This window comes from Gordionus sp. m RMFG-2023, chromosome 1 (assembly GCF_954871325.1).
Source record: "Gordionus sp. m RMFG-2023 chromosome 1, tfGorSpeb1-WG-v2, whole genome shotgun sequence".
Taxonomy (NCBI): Eukaryota; Metazoa; Nematomorpha; class Gordioida; order Chordodea; family Parachordodidae; genus Gordionus; species Gordionus sp. m RMFG-2023.
In genome coordinates, this window is record NC_088775.1 from 42767034 (window position 1) to 42791982 (window position 24949).

The window sequence follows — 24949 nt, forward strand, 5'->3', positions numbered from 1 at the left end:
TCGTATGAAAATATTACGAGAATATTCGAGGGGTGTGTTGCAGTCATTGTTGGAGGATGATGCGGAGTCTGAGGAAGAGTCGGAAGTAGAGCTAGAGCCGGCGCTAGAACTGCTGGCACTCAAACGACTCCTAGTACTCGCTATGGCTGTTACGCTTGTTGATAGGGAGAGGGTTACTTGACTGATAAGGCTAGAGGTGATGTGTATCATATCTTGAATCGGATATGGGCATATAAAAATATAGTTTCGAGAAATAAGTGAGCGTGGAGATAATAAGATAAGTTGGATTTAATTAAAGATTTTAATTCTGAAATTTTTTGAATAAATGTCGCATTGGTCAAAAATTAATGTATTGATAAGATTAGTGTTGTTAAATTGCTAGGTCGGGTCGGCTTTGCCGAAAACCCAGGAAGGTTTGAGCCCAAAAAACGACCCTAAACCCGAGCCAACCTCGTTGGACAGCGATCAGATCCGACCAGGTGGGTCGGATCGGTAGGTCGGCTTGCTGGGTTGTGTCAATTTGTTGATTTTATAGAAAATTAAACTAGTTTGTTTTAATCCGGGTTAAATTTTTTTGATATTAGAAAGATGTTAAAAAATCTTTGGTTCTAGTAATAAATTGGCATTGCTATTATATTTTACTCCACGAGGAAAAAAATTGTGAATTTTTTTAAGACGTTGTTTTAAACCTAGTTAAATGTTTATGATATTAGGAAGATGTTCAAAAACCTTTGGGTCTAGTAATAAATTTGCACTGCCATTATATTTTACTCCACAAAGAAAAAATAAATTGCGAAAATTTTTTAAAAAATTATCTTAAGCCTAGTTAAAAGTTTGTAATACTAGAAAGATGTTCTTAAACCTTTGGGTCTTGTAATAAATTGGAGCTGCTGTTATATTTTACTCCACGAGGAAAATAATTTATGATATGAATTTTTTTTAAGACGTTGTTTTAAACCTAGTTAAATGTTTATGATATTAAAAAGATATTACAAAACCTTTGGGTCTAGTAATTAATTGGCACTGCCATATACTTTACTCCACAAGGAAAAAATAAATTGTGAAATTTTTTTAGAAATTTATCTTAAATCTAGTTAAAAGTTTTTGATACTAGAAAGATGTTCTTTAACCTTTGGGCCTTGTAATAAATTGGCACTGCTATTATATTCAACTCCAGGAGGAAAAAAAATATGAATTTTTTGAGATGTTTTTTTAAACCTAGTTAAATGTTTATGATATTAGAAGATATTCTAAAACCTTTGGGTCTAGTAATTAATTGCCACTGCCATTAAATTTTACTCCACGAGGAAATAAATGCCAAAATTTTTTAAAAATTTATCTTAGGCTTAAAGATTTTGATAATAGAAAGATGTTCTTAAACATTTGTGTCTTGTAATAATTTGGTATTGCTGTGATATTTTACTACAGGAGGAAAAAATATTGTAAATTTTTTTAAGAGTTGTTATAAACCTAGTTAATTGTTTGTGATATTAGAAAGATATTCTAAAACCTTTGGGTCTAGTAATGAATTAGCCTATTCCACTAGGAACTAACTTGTTTTAAGCTTAGTTTAAAGTATATACTAAAAAAATGTTCAAAAAATTTTGGGTTAAGTAATAAATTATCACTGTTATTATATTTAAGTCCACGAAGAAATTGCGAAAATTTTATAAAACTTTGTTTTTATCATATTTTAATTTTAGAAAGATGTTTTAAACTTATGTTTATAAATAAATTTATAGTGGCATCTTTTTTAACTCCAAGCGTGAAATGTAGAAATAAAAAATAATTATTTATTTATGTTTAGAACCCAATAAAAAGTTTCTGATATTATAAAGATTTTCTAAAACCATTAGATCTATTAATATGGTGTCACTGGCATTATAATTTATTCCAAGAAGAAAAATTTTATTTTAGATATTTGTTTTAAGCTTATTTAAATAACTTTGATATTAGAAAGATGTTTCAAAACCCTTGGGTTCATTAAGTAATTTCTAATTCCATTACTTTTTAACTTCACGCGTAAAAATCCGGAAATATAAAAAAAATATTATACTTGTTTTGAGCCCAGTAAAAGTTTTTGATAGTAGAAAAATATTCTAAACATTAGGGTCTAGTAAAATATTGACACTGTTTGAAACTTTTTAGGAGACTGACAGTTGATAAGAAAAGACGAGAAAAGTTGACTAAGGATCCCATTTTAAAATTAATTTTATAATATTTACTATAAATTTTTTACATCAACTTTGGAAAATTTCAAACACAAGATTATAATTATTATATGATTTAAGATCATGGAAATAATTTTTAGCAAATTTTGAACATTTTTTATAATTTGTGAGTTTTACAAGCATTTATCATGTTACATATTTATCACGATATAATAAAGTTGATTCTGTCATAATAAGACAAGTTATATATTCTATTCATTCATAATAATATTGTATTTAAATTTCCTACATATAATTCTCGGACGACCATTATTCATTCATAGGAAATTACATCAAAAAATGATAATGATTGGTCCCCCTATATCTGTTGGGTAGTGACTTACAAATTGTTATATTCATAAATTGATTTTTTTTTCCTTTGGTAATTGAATGGATGAATTATCCAAAAGTATAATATTCGTGCTTAAGAATATTATTATAGGCAAAATTTTCAAACATTTAGATCTTAAAAGACGCTACTAATTAGGAATTAAAAAAATTTTTTTATTTATGAACCACTCCCCCTTTTTTTTTGGAAAATATAATAGTTCTATTTTTAATTTAATATTAAAAGATTTAAACGATTTATTATGAGATAAAAGATAATTCAACTATTAATGTATATTTCTTTATTATTGAATATATCTAAAAATTTAATTTTTATAAGTTATTTATATCATAGGAAAATGGATCTCACTACAAATAAAAGATAATATATAAAAAAATTTACCTAAGCATTCGCAGTTTAGTCAAACCGATTTAAAAATGTTATATATCAGAATTTACTCCTAAAACATTAAAGATTCATTTTAATAAGCTGAATTATCATAATACGCATGGTGGAGGACTATGTATAATATTTAAAACAAAATCATGCCGGTAAAGTGTATTGTTAATATTTTCATATTTATAATTTAAAAAGAATAAACCTTCTTAAATTGAATAAAAGAATCTACATGATTTTATAATTAATGGGGATTCAGATATCATTATTGAAATTTTATTTAATTTAACGTATATATTTTATTGGAATAAGAGTATCGCCTCTGATAGCGATACTGAGATAAAATTTTGTTAACTTTCTCTTTATATTTTTTTTATTATTATAAAATTAAATTTAATCAAAAAAGTTTATATAAAAATAAAAAAGTGATTTTTACAATTTCGTTAATGTAATAAATAAATATCATCAGTCATTTACATAAAAATTAATACATCTGTTAAAATAAATCACTTTATCAAATAAAATATACATTAAAAAAGTGTACATTACAACAAATATTACCATATAAAATATTATTTTGTGTCAAATGATATTCAATAATACCAAGTTACTATTTAAATAAAATAATTTAAATATTATTTATCTTGATTTATCTAAATATTATAGTAAATGATTAATTTATATTTATATAATTAGAATCATATTTATATAAATATTTCACATGATGCCATTCATTCATTTACCTCAATAACAATAGATTAGTTGTCATATATCTTAATATATTCAATTAGAAATGGATAATCACGTAAGAAAATATTTATATTACATGGGTAGGTCCTTAAGAATCTAGATACAGATGTGAAAAAATTAATCTTAGATACAGATACTAGTATTTTTTTCAAAATATCAAAATAAAATTAGAATAGTTTATAAAATATAGTTTTTACTATTTATTTGTGAAGAACATAACATATTCATTTAGTAAGAATGAATATTTACAATAATTAATAAAATATTTAATGATGAGTTAATATATCAGGCATTTTAATATAATTTTAATTATTAATATTATTTCAAAAAGGCAATGATGGAGAAGATAGATGTGAAGCCATGCTCTTCATTGCTTAGATTACAGAATAATTTTTTAGTTAATTCAGCAGTAAATGAATTGAGCCTTATCAGTTTACATTACAATTTATCAACTAAATGTAATGATAATTTTTTAGTTGGGGAGGAAGACCTTATTTCTCAAAGGTTGTTATAATCATTTCAGAAGCATCTTTTAGAAGATTATTCACCCATAAAAGTTATTGGGGATGGCAATTGTTTTTATCGTTGCTTGTCTCTAGCAATTTTTGGTCATGAGGAGAAACATCTCTACATGAGACTCTTGACAGCAATTGAAATAATAATTAATAGAAAGTATTATGATATAGATGATAAATTTTACAGTAGTAATAAAACAATAAGTGATGAAAGAATTTCCACTACTTATTACATTCATATTTTAAATGATGCATTGATGGTAGGAGGCTGGGCACAAATGATGCATCAAGTGCAGCTTTGGGAGAAGCATTTCAATCTTATTGTCCACCTTCTAATCGTGGGATGTATAGCGCCTATACCACACCAGTAAGTTCAATTAACTTAGTTTTTATGTGGTCGAGTTTAAATTACCCCGATAAATTGGCGAATTTTAAACCAAATCATTTCTGTTACCTACAATCATTACCATCGAGTCCTCCACCAATTATTAGTCATTTGTCACCTAGAATAGATGTAGCACCCTTTATATTTCCATTAGTTGAAAATAATTCCCAACATATTTTTCCACCTCCAATCGAATATCCGCCTATTATTAGCTATTTACCAACTATTTTATCTGATGATGATTTACTATTCGATTCTCTAATTTCTGTTGACAATGATTCTCCACCTATCTCACCTTCAAACAAATCCCTGTCTAGTATGAGTCATTTATCACATATTTCATCATCAGCAGACAATAATCCTCCACATATTTTTCAACCTCTAATCAATTCCCCATCTAGTATCACTTGTTTACCACCCGTTTTGATGCCAGCTATCCTTAATGATCCACCATTCATATTTCCATCTTCAGTTAACAATAATTCTCCAACTATTACTAATTTATCATCAATTGTTAGTAGCAGCTTACCTTTTCTAGACACGGATATTATTATGAATATGTTATTAAATCCCATAAATATTCTATAATCAATACCAACCGGTATCAAAAACAATGTTATATTTACAATAAGTAATAAAGAGAATATGATTTTGTAAGAAAGGAGTAAAAAATTAGTGTATAGCGATGATTGTCTTCAAAAAGAATAAAATAAATGTTGAAAATCTTATATTCGGCAGCGATGAGGAGCTAGGTTTAATAACTTCGTTAAGAAAGAATATTAGTAATTCTACACATATATTATGCACCTATCATATGAAAAAGAATCTAAACTTATTTTTACAGGATAAAGAGGGAATGGATTCAAGGATAAGGGAAAATATTGTAACTAAAATTTTTGGCAAAGAAGGACTTGTATTTTCATTAAGCGATAAAATCTTTGGAGAAAAGGTTGAAAAATTGCGAGATTATTGTAGTAAACAGTTTATTAAATTATTGAAACATATAGATGCCAGTTTAAAAAATAATTTTTATATGTATATTTACCTTTAAAAAATAAGGAGATATCGTATCTTTATACTAACAATAACTGCGAATCTTTAAATAATGTGTTAAAAATAAAGTTTGACCGAGATTCTACAACGCCTGTGCATATGATGGTCAATAAAATTTATGAATTAAGTTTAGCACAAGAAAAAGATTTTGAAAGAGCCCTTCTTGGTATGGGAAATTATTATTTAACAAAAAAGTATAATGTGACAAAAATTCGTCATAAATGGGACCAATAAGTGATGATCAACGTAAAAAAATAATATTAAATGTGCTTAAATCACATAGTACAAATAAACGAAAAAAAATTATTGATATTAATTCAACCCTACAGGATCTAAAAAACCGTGTCAATCTAAAAGATCTAGATCAGATAGAACTAGAGCCTAGTTATTATAGTTCCTACATAAAAATTAACCAGTAGGCACTAATTTATTTCAGAATTAATTTATCCAAAGGCCCTTTATAGAGCCATAAAACCCAAAGGCCCATTTTAGGGCCATAACACCCAAAGGTCCTTTTTAGGGCCACTCAACCAAAAGTTCGCTACAAAATCCAAAGACCCTTTTCATGGTCATTTAAACAATCAAATTATATTACTTTAACGATTAACTTAACAAAACAAAATTTGTAGAAAAAGAAATACATGGACGCTTAACCTACCAACAATTCTCATTAGATATTAGCCGACGTTAAAACCCCAAGTCATTATATCTCAGAATAGCAAATAAGTCTTTCGAAATCAACTGAAAATTCGAACAAATACACCAATCCCCCCTCTCCATTCTTTACTTAAAACCAATATATCATTTTACAAATAAAATATAACGACATTTATAAAATTACCGGAATCCCTTATCTAAATTATATATTTCCCCTAAAAATGGTAAATCTTTATACATTATATACATTTTTATGCTAGGTGTAAAATAATCTTTTATAAACATTATATTTTTGATAAAATTTTTCTATGCTATCTAATTTATTAGAATGATATTATTGTATGGTAATATTGTAATAATGGCAATAGTGGCTATTTATAAAAATGATCAATATCAAGTATGCAAAATTATTTTAAAAAATTAATTAAAATGTGATCATATGTAATTTATAAAAACCTATATTTGTTCTTGAAATTTTTCGAATGATAGATAATAAATGGAATTTAGCTTACTTTTTAAGTAATAATACAATATTAGAATATAATAAAACAAAAAATAATTTTAATTTTTTTATAAAATAATAATACGCCATCTTGCGGATTTAATATGATTGGAATTTAAAATTTAATTATTAATATTTTTAATATAATTATATTAAAAGATTTAAACGATTTATTATGAGATAAAAGATAATTCAACTATTAATGTATATTTCTTTATTATTAAATATATCTAAAAATTTAATTTTTTATAAGTTATTTATATCATAGGAAAATGGATCTCACTACAAATAAAAGAGTTTAGTCAAATCCCTATTTATTTATACATATTTGAAGAAAAAATTTTAAAAAATAAAATTGTGGTGCCAGCTAGTCGACAAAAAAGTGAAGAAAAAGTTTTATTTTTTTTTTTGAAAAAATAATTTCAAGAAAATTTATCTAATACTATATTGAACTTTTAGTTTTCTAATAAATGATATCTAGTTTTCTAAATGAATGATGACTGCTAAGAGGAAAATATTTTAAGAAAAAATATCTAATACTCTTAGTTTCTAAATGTTATCTAGTTTTCCTCTTAACGATATAATTTTGTTTATGTTATTTTATAAAGTATGATAAAGAGAGATATTTGATTATTAGTTAGATATGAGAAGCAAATAAAACTTTATAAATTTTCCGACAAAATGAAGTTAAAATATTGTCTTTTACTGATTACATTATATTACTAAATGTTTACAAAATACAATACCTAAACGGGAAAAAATTTATTTTGTATTTGGAAGACATAGTTTTTCTTTTTTTTACCTTTTCTACTTGCACTCATAACTATACCTCACTCTAAAACTACAAATTGGATAGGGCGTAATTCCACTCATTTTGATAATTTTACAAGGTTTGTTGGTATCTTGAGAAAAAAATTAGCAAAATTATAGGGAGGGTGAGCCTCCTTATAATACACATTCGTTCACTTTCAGCAGGTCTATGACCAATGTGATAGATAAGATAAGAAAGTATAAAAAATTAAAATTTACTTATAAATAAATTTAAAAAAATTGAGCCGACCCAGCGAGTCGATGATGTGAGTATTTTTGATTTTATCTTTTATATAAATGCTTTTTCCTACAAATTTTAAATTATGGTCGTTATTTCAAAAATTACAAATTCTTTTATATATTGTAAACATTTTTGAGAGAAGAGGTTGCGAAGGGAGGGTTTTTCTACAAATTTTAAATTATGGTCGTTATTTAAAAAATTACAAATTCTTTTATATATTGTAAACATTTTTGAGAGAAGAGGTTGCGAAGGGAGGGATGGTTTAGAAATTTTTTATTAGCATAAAATAAATTTTATTAATGCTTTACCTGAGTTTATTTTAGGCTTATTAAGGAAATGCAAAGATATAATTTCTTGCAACAATTTGATTTGAAAGAGGATGTCTAAAAAAGTATAGGAATAAGGTTAAGAGATTTAAATAAAAGAGGATGATTTTATATTTTAATGCTAATCGTATCATTGCAGGTCTGATATATATTAAAAACTATATTATGAAATATTATATATATAATTTTATATTTTTATTTTTGTTATAAAATCGCCTCGGGAGTCGACTCGAATCAGAGTCGTTTTTTCGACTAGAAACTAGGCTCGAGTCGCAGCTAAGTCGACTCGGTTTAGCCATTTAACAACACTAAATTGCACAATTAAAATTATCATATTTAAAATTATTACATATAGTACTAAAAAATTTAAATAATACAAATCATGTTAAACCTTTAATAAGATTGATTGTATAAAATCACGCATTTCCCAAATAGAATTTAAATAAATTAATTAAAAGAATGATAAAATTCTTAAAACTATTATATCTCATTAATTTAGAACTTTAACGTGAATAATTATTTCTAGCAACAATTTACTAAGGATTTCAATAAAAAATGCCTATAAATTATTATATCTCATATTTGCCCTTAGCCTATTTTAAATTTACTAAACGTTCTTTCACCATTCAATTGCGTAAATTATAATGTTAAAATATTCATAAAAATAATCGAGATTATTATAATCAGTTGTGTGCAAATTTTACGAAAAAAATTTAAAATATCGTAAATTACATACCTTAATAATATAATATAATTTTCCCATTTTTAAAATCAAAAGAAGAGCTTCTTTTGGCAATATATTGCGTCACTTAACGTAATCCTGGTTTTCTGAAATTTTTATTTTCAAATTTTATAAGTGCTTTATTGTGGTCTGATCTTGTGTTACATAATTGGCAAAAGCTATGCTAATTAGACTTAACCTAAAAATCAGCTAAACTAATTAGGCATTGGCTAAGGATTTCGGCTAATTATGCGTCAGCATTACATAATTTTTATTTATATTTATTAAAATTTATTTTATTTATAATATAACCCTGAGGGTGATTAGCAGAAATCCTCGGATGTCTAATTTTTTATTAATTATTTTTGACTATTTTTATCTATAAACTTGTCTGAGGTTAAACAACTTGACTAAACAAAAAATTTTATTATTCAAAGATTATATAGACTTTTCTAAATGTGACTACTTGGAATTGGAATTTTTATTTCCATCCATTTCTTTTAGAGATTCTGACCTAAGATCAACTCATTACATGCAATGTCTATGACATATCTTTTAAAGCATCGACTTGAATTTTTTGTCCATTTTAATTATATTCCTTTTAAATATTGCCTTTACTTTTAATGGAAAAATATTTCATTTTTCTTTTGGTTAACAAATATTTTAATGATTTTAAATTAATTAATATTTCAATAACTGATTTAATTTTTTTTAATGAAACTTATACATCAAGGAATGGGCAAATCACAGATATGCGTTTTTTAAATCATTTCAAAAAAATTCTGATAATTTGTGGATTGTTAATTGAAAGAAAATACGATTTTAAGGCTTCTCTAAAAAATTTTATATTTTAAATTCCTCGTGGAATAAAATGAAATAGCAGTGTGGATTTAATACTATATGAACCTTGCTCAAAACATAAATATATAATTTTATTTTCACATGTTACGCTGGGGTTAAAAAATATCAGCACTAGAAATTTCTTTGAACTCAAATGTTTTAGAACATCTTTATAGTAACAAAAATATTTAACTAGGCTTAAAATAAATTTTAAAAAAAATTAAATAATTTATCAGGGGTAAAATATAATAGCAGTGCAAATTTACTACTAGAACCAAAGGTTTTTGAACATTTTTTAGTATCAAAAAATATTAATTAAGCTTAAAGCATAATTTAAAAAAATTTCCATAATTAATTTTTCTTCATGGAGTAAAATAAAATAATTCATTAGACTCAAAGGTTTTAGAACCTCTTTCTAGTATCAAGAACTTTTAGCTAAAAACTTAAAGCAAATTTTTAATAAAATTTCGTATTTTTTTTTCCTCTTAGACATAATAAGAGTGTTAATTTATTATTAAACCCAAAAGTTTTTGAACATATTTTAGTATCATATACTTTAAACTAAGTTTATGACAAAATTTAAAAAAAAATATATAAATTAGTTCCTCGTGGAGTAGAATATAGTGGAAGTGCCAATTCATTACTGACCCAAAGGTTTTAGAACATCTTCCTAATATCATAAACATTTAACTAGGTTTAAAACAATGTCTTAAAAAAATCATAATTTTTTCCTCGTGGAGTAAAATATAACAGCAGTGCCAATTTATAACAAGACCTAAAGGTTTAAGAACATCTTTCTAGTATCAAAAACTTAACTAAGCCTAAGATAAATTTTAAAAAATTTTCGCATTTTTCCTCGTGGTGTAAAAATGGCAGTGCCAATTAATTACTAGACCAAAAGGTTTTAGAATATCTTCTAACATCATAAAAATTTAACTAGGTATAAAACATATAATTTTTAAAAAAATTCTTTTTTCCTCGGGGAATATAATATAATGGCAGCGCTAATTTATTATTAGAACCAAAGATTTTTGAACATCTTTCTAATATCAAAATCATTGAACCCGGATTAAAACAAACTAGTTTAATTTTCTAAATATTTTGTTGACCCAGTAAGCCAACCCTGCAGGTCGACCCAGCAAGCCAACTCAGCAGGTCGATTTTTCGACCCTGACTCAGGTTGGGCCAATTTTTACGACTTCGACTCAGGTTTTTGGTCGAAAAAAACCAACCATTTAACAACACTAGATAAGATACCAGAAAAATACAAACCTTTATTGACTTCAAAAATGCCAGTCGCGCCTAAAGCTGGGTAGCTAGAGCTGCCGTGGTTTGTGAAAAGAGTGTGGGAAAAAGGCGGATTAGATATGTTAACTCCATTAGTCACCATCGCTGAAAGTGAATATGGTATGGAAGTGATGGAAGTTATTTGAGATGGTGCTAGGTAGTTTGCATAAGATATGGTGACTACAGATGGGAAAGCTGAGTACGTTGAAGTGGAAGCAGGAGAGAGGACGTTAGATAGCGGAGTCCCAAGTGCCCCACTTACGTCCAAAAGGCGTCGTTCAAGCTCTTCGCGACGTTCCTTAACTATCTCATCTTTGGATTTTTGTGCTACTTTTTTAGCTGTTATATAATCAAAATAATATAACCAAATTGCCTATAAAATAAACATAATTATATAGCAAAACTGTTCAATTGACAAGTTTATGTCTTTCATTTCACCAATACAAAAGGTATTTTTTATAAATTAAGTTAAATCAAAATTGTAGAATACTAGATTCACCAAAATAAGATTAATACTATTTTATTTTGAATAACTTACAATAAGGTTTCCGTGTTCTTTTTCGCAAGCATGATGCAACGTAAACCTCCAGCTCCATGAGCGTAGACGGCTTGAGGGTTTCGAAATCGATTTCTATCTCGTCCGGGTTAGAGTCTCTCAGGGAGGGTTCTCTAGATTGGATAATGTGGACAACCCTTCCTAGCTTGTCTCCTATGGTTTGAGATATTTAAACATATAATTACCTTTACATTCGAATATGGCGCAATAATGAATTATTTTTTACTATAACAATCTATTCGATTATTCGAATTTCAAAAGAATAATAGACAAATCATTCAAAGAATAATACCATATTTGATCAAATAATTAGAAATTATTTGTATTATTCTTCGTAAATATTCATTATATTTTAAAAGGAATTGTTAATTTTCTTTAAAAATGGAAATTGAGAATATAAAAATCTCTATAGTATTAATAAATGAAAACTCTTGAGACATAAATATTTGAATTCAATATGATAAAAGAATATAGTATATAAAAAAATATTCTCAAAAATCTAAAAAATATATTCTTTCAAAAAATATAACTCTGTTCTCATCTCAACCAGATCCTCTTCGATTTTTTTTAAAATTTGATGTTGATGGTATAGACACTAACTAATAAAAATGTAAAATTTTACTATTCAAATCGGCTTACCTTTTTGATAACATCTTTATAAACGACAAATTTAAAAATACACCTAATTTAATTAAATATTTCAAAAAAAAATAAGTTAGAACTGCTGTAGGCAGTCAGTTAGTATTAATATATTAGTTTCTTTGTTATATAAAATAATCGGTTTATGTTTGTTATTTTTTTTATATAATTGTTTATTTTTAAATTGGTAATTGTAAAAGGAAAATAATAATTATAATAATAAGAAATATATATATATATCATTTAACATTGATTATTATGATTTATAGAAAAGATTTTTCTGTTTTAAAAAAAATAATTAATTTGTTTTAAAAAAGATATTATATTTTTTTTTAAAGTTTGTAAAAAAAAAATTTTTTTGGAAAGGAAAATAAAGAAAAATTTAGTATTTTGTGTGTAATAATTTTGTATAGAAAGAATTTGTAAAAAAAAGAAAAATATATTTAAAAAAAATCTGAACCAAGGTTTGTAAAAATGAAATAAAAACTCAGAACCGATCTTATTAAAACTACCGATCCTACACTACCTTTGTAGCGTTAAATTTGTCAGTTGATGGCCAAGATGCAGTTTTCGTTAGTTTATCCGTGTGTGCGGACGTTTATAGGAAATTAGTTTGTGTGGGGACGTTTATAGGAAGTTAGTTTACCCGTGTGTGCGGACTTTTATAGTAAATTAGTTTACCCGCGTGTGCGGACGTTGTTTTTGAAAATTTAGTTAAGTTGGGAAATTGGGCTACCAGGGGATCGGAAGTTTTAATAAAAGAAGGGTTACAAGAGATTTCTATCCAAATTGTTATCAACGACTGGTTACACGGAAGTGCTGCCCAAATTTTTGCATAGATAAACCTATTAGACGAAATTCACCCGAATTTTGATCATGATAACTGATTACACAATTTTGTTAGATATAAAACTGTTACAAGTAATTTACACGGATTTTGTCAGATATTAATCTATAAAGTGTGCATGTATATGTGCAAGATTGGAAATAAGACAAAGTTTTGAGCCACGAGGGAGAGGAGTGATGAGTTGTTATAATTGTGGTAAATCAGGTCATATGTTCAGGGATTGCCGTGAGGAAAAATGCTTTAGTTGTGGGAAGCTTGGACATATTACCCTTTATTGTACAGGTAAGCAATAGAGATTGAGATGTGCGGGTTGTGGTCGATTTGGGCATAATAAGGAGGAGTGTAATGCGAGCAATTACAACAACAGAAGCGGTTTTCCACATAGAGGGATGGATCCGAATGCTTCAAATGTGAGGACGATTGAGTGGGAGAAAATGAAAGGAGTTCGTGCAGTCAATGTTAAAGAAGCGGGGGAGAAAAATATGATGTTTTCGATGCCGAAAGGGTGGGCAAGTAGCGAGGGACTGTGAGAATTTGTGACTATATGATGGCGAAAAATTTGCAAGACGGGTCGGGGCGCGCCGGTTGAAAGGGACAAAGGAGGAGCGTTATCAGGAAAAAAACAAATGAAGAGGGAGGTGTCAATATGCTATAAGAAGGGCTAGTACATGATCCTTGTCCGAGAGTGATGATAAATTTAGGTGGGAGAATGATTCCCATGTTGTTTGATATGGGAGCAGGCATTTCGGTAATTGGATATCAGAGTATTTGGCCTGACGAAATGATAGAGAATGAGGGGTTAAGAATAAGACATTTCGATGGGACTCTGTTGGCAGCCATGGGGAGAGTGGAAATAGTGGCAACATTGGAGGAAAGGGTTGAAATATTAGATTTATGGGTTATCAATCGGAATATAGAAGCGGTGTTGGGATGGGATAACTAGGCTTGGTCCATGGTATAGTTTTTGGGGAGTATTTTCATGGTGAGGTATATTCGTACGAGGATTGTTCATTTCTTATAAGTGTTATAATTTATCAACAAAAAGCAAAATACTTTACATTAAATTATTAAAAATATAACGAACACAGCCAAAGTGGGATGGATAAAAAAGCAAGGATAAACTATCCCTGCCCATGTCATAATTAATATTATATGATCATAGGATAATTTTCTTTAAAATATAAAAACTAATAGACCTTACGGCATATCGCTCACGAATTATGATACAACAAAACTTTAAATTTGTAATTGAGACGAAAAATGTATCACTATGTTTCTTTAACGGGAAGTATGCTATAAACATCATACCTTGTAATTAAGGTAGCAAAGATAGATAAAAATATTCCTTTAACGGAAATTAAACGCGTATCATTTTAAAGATAATATTTTAGAAAATGAAACCTTACCGGTCAACTCCAAGCAGCGGCTGAGATATAGGTCTATAAATGCCGAAAAGTAGGGTATTTTGGGGAAAATGCACTCCTTATAATTTTGGATATCTTTGGATATAGTTAAGCTAGGAGATTCATTTAAATGTTTATCTATAGCTTATTGGTAAACTTAAGGTAATTTTATATTAAATATTGGTAAAAAATTTAAATGTCATAAAATCAAAACGGCACTTTTCTATTTCTTTAATTTCCTTTATGTAAAGATATGGTATAAATTAATAGCGCAAATTTTCAAGTTGGGTCAAGCTCAGTCGGGCAGGTCCTCCAGAAAAAGAATCTAGATACAGATTCTTTATAAAAAAATGAATCTTAGATACAGATACTTGTATCTTTTACTAAATTAGAGATCTTAAATACAAGATACTTTTAAATTATAAATACCAATTAAATTAAAATAGTATATAAAATACCATTTTTATTATTTATTTGTGAAGAAGAACATAGCATACACATATAAGAATGAATATTTGCAATAATTAATAAATTAATTATAATAACCAGGGATTTTAATATTAGTTTTTGCCCATGAATAGCTTAAACAGGGAAGGGAGAGTAGTATATTTAATGGGAGTTGAAAATTTGCAAATAAGAAAAAAAAATTAAATCAAATGATATATTAGAATTTGCAGGTTATTTTCTGTGTTGTTTTAAATATAGCTTATATTCGGAGTATATGGCTAAATGGCATCTCTAAAAAAAATATACTAGTTTTATTTTATTCATTATCTTTAATAAGTATTTATCATTACTTATTTGTGATTTTTATGTATTATTTAAATTAGTTCATTTTCTAATATGACTTATTAATTCTTGCGTTTGTAATATCATATATATAAATATCATTTAAATTTCTTTTCAAATTTTTTTTATATATTTCTTGCATAATCATTAATTATATATAAAAAATATCATAATAATGTACAACTTTATATTATAATTATTAAATATATAATTATTATTAAAAAAAATATACATAAAAATGGATTTCGATTTTATTTATAAAAATAAATGATTTTATATATAATTTTTTTTAAAATTTTATAACATTTTATTTTTGTTAAAGAAGCCATTTAATATCGGATCAAATTTTATAATATTGGCGGATAACCGATATTTTAAAATGGGTGAAACCGGCCCGATCCGATCCGATAAAAAAATTGGCACATCCCTAATATATTTTATATATAATTATTTTAGCAAGTTCTTATTAGAGAAAATATTTAAGCTACAATTGATATATAAAAATATTAGATAATATTAAAAGGTCTTTATAAAATAATTATAATAAGGTAGAATTTAACTTTATTAGTTACTTTTATTTATTTATGATATAAGTAAAATTACATTACAGTATCAAAATTTAATCAATTTAAAATGCATTAAAGAAAATTATTGTTTAATAATTAATTAATAAATATTCTGCTATATTGTTATTTTTTTTGCGCATTCTGTTTATAAAGGTGTGCGAGATTCTCTTCAGAATCTGTTTTTAGTGAAGCTGGTGATATTGACAGTTATTATCGCCGCAAGCTGACCTCTGATAAATTGGAAATATTGGCATTTCTAAAAATAAATCTTCGTTATATTAATGTTAAATATTATTTCAAATATTTATTTCAAATTTCATAATATAATTGTTTATTACTTATTATGTATATAGATTAATGTTATTATTTATTATATAAAAGTGATTTAATAATAAAAATATTTTATATACTTTTAGAATTGCAATTGAATTGAATATAAACTATAACTCATCATTATAATATATTTAAATGACATAAGCTATGGTATAGTTAAATTATAGATGTTATACTAATAAAGTATATTAAAAATTTAAAGCATTGGTATCTTTAGAGAATACAAAATTAGATATGATATCGGATCGGTAATCGGCCGATATCAATTTAATATCGGGAATATCGAATCGTCCTCCAAAAAGTGGTATCGACACACCCCTAAAAAATAAATATTCAAAATGATTTTAATTTGTAATCAACCATCTTCTATAAAAAATTTTTAATAACAATTATCTAAGAGGGACTTAAGTATAGGTATTATTATGTTGATAATTATAGAATAAAAATATAATATACTTTAATATGTTTAACAAAGTTTGTAAAGGAGTTTGTTGAACCTTTAATAACTTTTTTACTTGTGCAATTTTGACATTCAGCTTGTACCTTGTTCTTTTTTACATGAATTTTATAAAATTTTCCATCTAGAATTTTAAGATTCGGATTTGATTCAGGAGAACCCATCTCCATAATTTCATCTACTATGATTGTTAAACATTTTACAAATTAAAAAATATTACTTTTGGTGTTGTTATTTTTAATCTATCTATCTTTGTGACCTATAACATTTCCAACTAATTTTGGTTATCAATATATTTAAAATATAGAGGGAAAAAATAAAGAAAATAATACAAGATTTCACGAAGAAAATAAAGTTACATTGTGTGATATGTAAATGTTTTAAACAAGAATATCAAAAAGAATCTGTATCTGTATCTTTTTAAAGAAAATGAAAAAGATACAAGATTCTTTTCAAAATAAAGGATCTTAGATACAGATACTAGTATCTTATTAAAAATGTCAATAAGATACTGAGTACAAGATACAAAAGGATCTTGTATCGTAGATACAAGTATTCACGGTACTGCCCAACTCTGAGCTCAAGTTTACGAGATATGGCATTGTAATCATTATTGTAGAGCAAATTCTTTACTTTTCAATACTCCGGTGAAAAAACGATGCTAGTGCTCTAATGTGGTCTAAATGACCCCAATTTCAAGGAAATAATTTCCATTTATATTCATATTTAGATATAAGATAGAACTAACAGTAAAATTTATAAAATATTTTTTTTATTTTAATTTATTATGCTTCGATTAAATATGATAGGGATTATTATAACTTGAGCCTAAAAGAAGCTTACTTATTTTAAATTAGGGGTGTATCGATTAGAGATCTGCAAAAGTAGGCCCGGCCCGGCCCGAACGGGCCGGGTTCGGGCCTACTTTAAAAAAAAATTAGGGTTCGGGTTGGGTCGGGCCTAATATTTTTTAAAAAAATTCGGGCCGGGTCGGGCCGAGCCTTAAAAAATTTTTTAATATTGGCACTAATATTTTTTGTAAAATCAAAATATTTAATTTTATTTGAAGAAGCTAGACGCCATATGATGGCATGTATCTTTTATTCTTGGTATAAATATATAATTAAACTTTTTTTTTAAGAAACAAGGCGGCAACATTTTTTATTTGTAAAATATAAATATTTAATTTTACTTATTTAGAAAGTAGACGCCATATGTCATATATATTTTATTATGGGTAAAATAATTTAAATGTTTTTTTATAAAACTTAAATTTTATATAATTTAAAAATGAATTTAATTTTTTTAAAAAAACAAATACAAAATGGAACATATATTTGTATGCCCCATTTAGGTAAAAGCAATATATGGGAAAATTTTGAAGACATATTTGATGATAAAAACAAAAAACTTGATTACGTCCAATGTAAAAAATGTAATAGTATATTACAATATAAAAGCACATCTGGAAATTCTCATTTAAGACGTCACAAGTGCGTTAAGAATGACGATTCCTCTATTCCTAAAATAACTAGGTATATTCAAAAGAAAATAGATCTAAATTCTTCCTTAACTATTAAAAAGAAACTATGTGATACCTTGATCTATTATTGCGCCAAGGACATGCGTGCCTTTGATTCGATAACTGGAGATGGCTTTATAAAAATGGCTCAAAATTTTATTCAAATTGGCTCCATTTACGGTAATATTGACTGTAGCGAAATTATTCCCCATCCAACTACTTTATCGAGAAATGCTATAGTTATGACGGATCATATTAGAACAAATTTGGTTAATAAAATAAATGTTCAATTATTTGATAAAAAATGCTCTGCTACAACAGACATGTGGACAGATTCTTTTAAAAAGTTTTCCTATTTAACTGTTTCAATTCATTATATCGAAGGTGAAACCTTATATAAACATGTTTTATTTACGAATAAGTTTAAAGAAGAGAAAAAAACCGCCGCGAACATACATAAGGAAATGCTACAAAATTTTGCTGCAATTGGAATAATTCCCGATCAAGTGAAAAATATAATATTTATATCTGATCAAGGAGCTAATATAATTAAAGCCCTAGAAAAATACACCAGATTAAATTGCAGCGCACATCTATTAAATACTGTTCTTCGAAATACCTTTAAGGAACAATCTTTGAAAATTATCGCTCCTAATATATATCAAACCCTTATTTCTGCTAAAAAATTAACCATGTATTTTAAACAAACCGGCATGAACCAATATTTAGACAAAACATTACAACAAGATATCGAAAGATGGAATTCAAAATTAAATATGTTGAAATCTATTTATAACCAATATGATGACATCGTCAATTTTTTATCATCCAAGGGAGATATTAATAAAATGGAAAACTTGGAGAAATCTATTTTGAAAAATTTGATTGATATTTTATATCCTTTAGATAAAGCTACTAAAGAACTAGAAGGAGATATTAATCCTACTTTACATAAAGTACTGCTATGCTTTAATAATATTCTTCACGAGGATTTAAATGATTCATTTTATCAAAACAATGAAATAAAAGAAATAAAAACCAATTTAAAAAATTTTTTATTATCTAAATTTAAAATCAATATTTTGCATAAAATAGCGACATTTTTATGCCCCGAATATAGAAAATTAAGAATGTTATCATCAATGGAAATATTAGAAGTAGAGAATTCAGTCAAAAATATAATTAATTCTGAAGAATATTGTCCTTCAATTGATATTATAGATTTGGATATTCAAGGCGTTTCTCAAATTGTGGAATCGCCTAAAAGATCTAAAGGTACATTTAAAATTGTTCTATTTATATTATTTTTATATATCAGGCAATGAATATGAAAGATATGAGGAAGAATATGAAAAAAAAGAAACAGATGAGCTTGAAATTTATAAGAATTTAAATATAAAAGAGAATAATGAAAATATAGATCCAGAAAAAGATATATTAAAATGGTGGAATAAAAATGAAATTAGATTACCAAAGATGACAAAATTGGCTAGAAAAATTCTAGCAATTCCTGCAACGTCCACAACTTCAGAGAGAACTTTTTCAAAGACTGGAAGGTTATTAGACGAAAGAAGAAATAGACTGTCACCAGAAAATGTTGATGCTTTGATATTTTTAAATGATTATTATAAATATGAATCTAATATATAGTTGTGTAATTTAACATTATAATTATTGTTTGGTTTATAGGTATTTTTGATAGTATTTTAAATAAATAATTAAATACTAAATAAATTTTCTGTTTACTAAGATATTTTTTGCAAAAACAAAATCTTAAATATAAAAAATAAACTAAAAGCTAAAAAAAATATAAATATTACTTTAGGATGAATTAAAAAAAATTCGGGTTCGGGCCGGGCCGGCAAAAATTTCGGGTTCCGGCCGGGCCGGGAAAAGTTTCTAAAAAAAATTCGTGTTCAGTCCGGGCCGGGCCGGGAAAAATTTTTTAAAAAAAATTTCGGGCTGGGTCGGGCCTAAAAAATTAGGCCCGTGCAGATCACTAGTTTCCATAACCTGAGGGAACGCTAATTCCTTAGAAAGAAGGAAAAAGATGTATGCCTAAAAATTATTCTAATTCATTTATATCTAGATTTAGCCATCGATTTATTTGCTGAAATCTGTATAAATTACTTTGTTCATATATATTATCTGAAATAAATAATTTAAAGTATTTATATGGGGTTTAATATTTGGTTGAAGTGGAAAATGTATCAGTATAATTTGTGTTCAATTTATGGATATCACCTGTCTCCATTTCATTATTAGATAATAATATTATTTTCTGGATCTTCTATCTCGACTTGAAGATTATTAGATGTTGGAATTTATGAAGTTGAAGGAGAATCATAGTAAAGAGTGTGCAAAATATCTTCTACTTTGTCTGATTCATCGATGTTGGCTTCCGAAAAGTCTCCCTCGACTAGAATTAAATTATTTGGTACTATAAATTATACGTAATAATTTTAAAAAATATAATAAATTTAATACTACAATACGAGTCAGTGGACATAGGTCTTATTAACGTCAAATTAAAAATTAAAACCATTGGTATCTTTACAGAAAAAATTTTACAGGATATCGGATCGGCCTCCAAAAAATGGTATCGATACTAGTGATCTGCACGGGCCTAATTTTTTTAAAAAAATTTTTCCCGGCCCGGCCCGAACACGAATTTTTTTTAGAAACTTTTGCCGGCACGGCCCGAACCCGAATTTTTTTTAATTCATCCTAAAGTAATATTTATATTTTTTTTAGCTTTTAGTTTATTTTTTATATTTAAGATTTTGTTTTTCCAAAAAATATCTTAGTAAACAGAAAATTTATTTAGTATTTAATTATTTATTTAAAATACTATCAAAAATACCTATAAACCAAACAATAATTATAATGTTAAATTACACAACTATATATTAGATTCATATTTATAATAATCATTTAAAAATATCAAAGCATCAACATTTTCTGGTGACAGTCTATTTCTTCTTTCGTCTAATAACCTTCCAGTCTTTGAAAACGTTCTCTCTGAAGTTGTGGACGTTGCAGGAATTGCTAGAATTTTTCTAGCCAATTTTGTCATCTTTGGTAATCTAATTTCATTTTTATTCCACCATTTTAATATATCTTTTTCTGGATCTATATTTTCATTATTCTCTTTTATATTTAAATTCTTATAAATTTCAAGCTCATCTGTTTCTTTTTTTTCATATTCTTCCTCATATCTTTCATATTCATTGCCTGATATATAAAAATAATATAAATAGAACAATTTTAAATGTACCTTTAGATCTTTTAGGCGATTCCACAATTTGAGAAACGCCTTGAATATCCAAATCTATAATATCAATTGAAGGACAATATTCTTCAGAATTAATTATATTTTTGACTGAATTCTCTACTTCTAATATTTCCATTGATGATAACATTCTTAATTTTCTATATTTGGGGCATAAAAATATCGCTATTTTATGCAAAATATTGATTTTAAATTTAGATAATAAAAAAAATTTTAAATTGGTTTTTATTTCTTTTATTTCATTGTTTTGATAAAATGAATCATTTAAATCCTCGTGAAGAATATTATTAAAGCATAGCAGTACTTTATGTAAAGTAGGATTAATATCTCCTTCTAGTTCTTTAGTAGCTTTATCATAAGGATATAAAATATCAATCAAATTTTTCAAAATAGATTTCTCCAAGTTTTCCATTTTATTAATATCTCCCTTGAATGATAAAAAATTGACGATGTCATCATATTAGTTATAAATAGATTTCAACATATTTAATTTTGAATTCCATCTAGTTTCGATATCTTGTTGTAATGTTTTGTCTAAATATTGATTCATACCGGTTTGTTTAAAACACATGGTTAATTTTTTAGCAGAAATAAGGGTTTGATATATATTAGGAGCGATAATTTTCAAAGATTGTTCCTTAACCCTTTCGGTCGCGGTAGTGCAAATATAAAACCACCTTTTAACCTTTATATCTTCTAAAGGAGTTGATCATATAAAATGAAACCACCACGAATATATATTAAAAGATATTCTTTTTCATATGTTTGTGGAGGAGTTACTTTTTAATTTTTTTTTTCGCACCTTTATTTCAAAATACGTTTTTTACGGTGATTTTTCTTAAAATTCCAATTTTAATTATAAGTAAGTATATTTATCAAATATTTTTAAATATATATATTCCTCACTATTTTATCTATCTTTCTAATATTTATTTTTGCTCAAATAAATAATATTTATATATTATTTTGATCTTTTTAATGTGGTATATTAAACTAACCACTGCCACTTAACAACAATATTTTTAATATTTATTTTTTTAAATAATTGATAAATTTTGCCAACTCATTTCGCAATAATTTTAGCTTGTTATATATATGGATGATTATCTGGACATTCCATCTGAAGGTTCTTCGTTAGACAACTCATCCACTGATTCCGAAGATGATTATGAATCGGATACACGTTACCAAATTGATAATGATGATTATGAATCGGATACACCTTATCAAATTGAAATTGATCGATTTAAAAAAGAAAGGTATATATGCTACCGGAACACTAAACAAAAATAGGAGATACTTGCCCATAAAGAATATGGAAACAAAATTAAAAAGAGGTGAGTTTGACTGGAGAAGTGACAAAAATAATATAAGTATAATTAAATGGCGAGATAATCGTGACGTATTTATAATGTCCAATTATATTGATCCGAGATCAGTGGATACTGTGAAGAGAAAAAATAAAAAAGGGGAAGTATTTGACGTAAAATGTCCAATAATGATAAAGATGTATAATAAATATATGGGGTCTGTTGACCATTTCGACCTATAAAGTCTTTATATGAAATTTCGCGAAAGTGGCGAAAATGGTGGCTACCAATATTCTTTTGGCTGATAGATGGGGCGATTATCAATTCATTCATAATATACAATATTCTTACAGATAATAAACTCTCATCGAAAGAATTCCGAAGACAAATAATTGCTAGCGAATTGGCATACTGTAAAAATGTTAATAGGGATGATAATATTCATAATGATAATAATTATATATCAATGCAAAGAAAAAATAATAAACCTTATATCCTTCCAGAAATTAGACTAAAAAACTCAGCTCATCAACCTCAGGCAGGAACCTCACGAAGATGTACCTTCTGTAGTACAAAGTTAAATCCCAGAAGAACAAGGTGGTCGTGCAAATCATGCAACGTACCACTATGTCTAAATAAAAATAGAAACTGTTTCGAAAGTTTCCATAAGGTGTCAATGATATGAATTTAAAACCACCACCCTCTATGCTCCTTTTTATTCTGTCTAGGCATTAATGGCCTAATTCGAATGATAAACGACCAATGTAAGCTAACCCTACATAATTGGTATATTGACGACAATATATTAAACGGCCCATTGGAAAAGTGAATAAGGTCATAAGGATAATAAAATCTAGCAGCAAGAGCAGTTTGGGACCATGAATTAATCCAGACGAATGAATATTGTCCCCTTGTGATTATCAACCTTAACCACGACCTTATGTTCATACATAAAACTCTTTTACATAACTGGGATCTACACTAGGTAAAGACAAGTCCTTCATGAAGTTCCTTGCTAACATTTCACTGGAGATATCTCTGATGTGCTATGTTCTTTCCTACTGATTAACTACCTTCTAATTCAGAAGACTTTGTATAGACTCTGATCCTCACGAATCTTCCAATATGATGTCATCCTCGCTGCACATGAGCTTGAGATTAAATGCCTCACAAAAGAGATACACAACCTTAAATTTGTGTCTTGGCTACAGGCTACCTTTCTAATTAAATCTGGCGAGGCATAAGGTCGTCCCTTCTACTTTCCATTAGCCAGAGACCTGCAGAGGTATCATTTGCATGGCCCAGCCTGGATTTTTTTAAAATATATTACATTTATTTTTAATTTTTATAGTTAATACTGGTCATTTAAAATATTCGCCTTTAAAATATATGGCCCAGCTTGGGCGGACCCAGCCTTGGTATTTTTTTGAAAAATAAAATACTGCCTGACCCGGAGGTCTATGCCATTAGCGCATTCATATATTCTCGCCTGTCATGCAAGCCCATCTATAACTATACAAACCAACTGTTTATTTTGGCTTACCCCCCTTTTTATTTACTTATTTATATCATTAATCATATGACAAGGGGTTAATTATATTATTTGTGAGTTAAATATCATTTAAAGCTACTAAAAATCTCCTCCCTACACACCCCTCACTACTCCCCCCCCCTCCAATAAATACTTTTGAAATAAAGACTATAATTCAAAATAAAGGCATTATAATTTATAAAAAAGTGTTAACTTAAAGCTATTTTTATAAAAATCTAATATATTCATAGGACTACAAAAAGTGGACCTAAAGATTTCTAATAAAATTTATGGGTAAAAAACTCACCTAGTAGTGCCACCTCCTAGAAAAATCCTGGATTTCCCATGTTTGTAGTGTGGGTAATAATATTTTATTAATGATATTAAGGCGCGATTAAACAAAACTTAAAATATTAATTTTTATAATTTTTTACTTGTATATTATGTATAAGTATTTAGAGTGTAAAATAAATAAATATAAAAAAAATTATGTTGTTTTAAGTCAACATTTCTATATGTTCTCCAAACCCTGAATCTATTTTTTTATAAATTATATTCCTGTACCCCGACCCTTTTTTATCGAGTTCAAATTCCTGCTTTTGACCATATTTGACCTATAAAATATATAGTCCAGGTATAAAGTGTAGTCAGACTATCAGAATATTTTCATGGTCAAATATACA

The 24949-nt window shown here is 26.9% G+C and overlaps 1 protein-coding gene across 8 annotated transcripts in view; it reads right to left on the bottom strand.

Moving 5' to 3' along the window:
- Window positions 1-24949, bottom strand: part of LOC135922555 (bromodomain-containing protein 3-like) — a 102302-nt gene that overhangs the window by 40417 nt on the left and 36936 nt on the right. For all 8 annotated transcript variants that reach the window (XM_065456948.1, XM_065456947.1, XM_065456949.1 and 5 more), the window contains exons 14-16: window positions 11560-11730; window positions 11007-11360; window positions 18-212 (exon numbers count right to left, since the gene is read on the bottom strand). In XM_065456948.1, the coding sequence (XP_065313020.1) occupies window positions 18-212; window positions 11007-11360; window positions 11560-11730 (720 nt within the window). The remainder of the gene's footprint in view (window positions 1-17; window positions 213-11006; window positions 11361-11559; window positions 11731-24949) is intronic.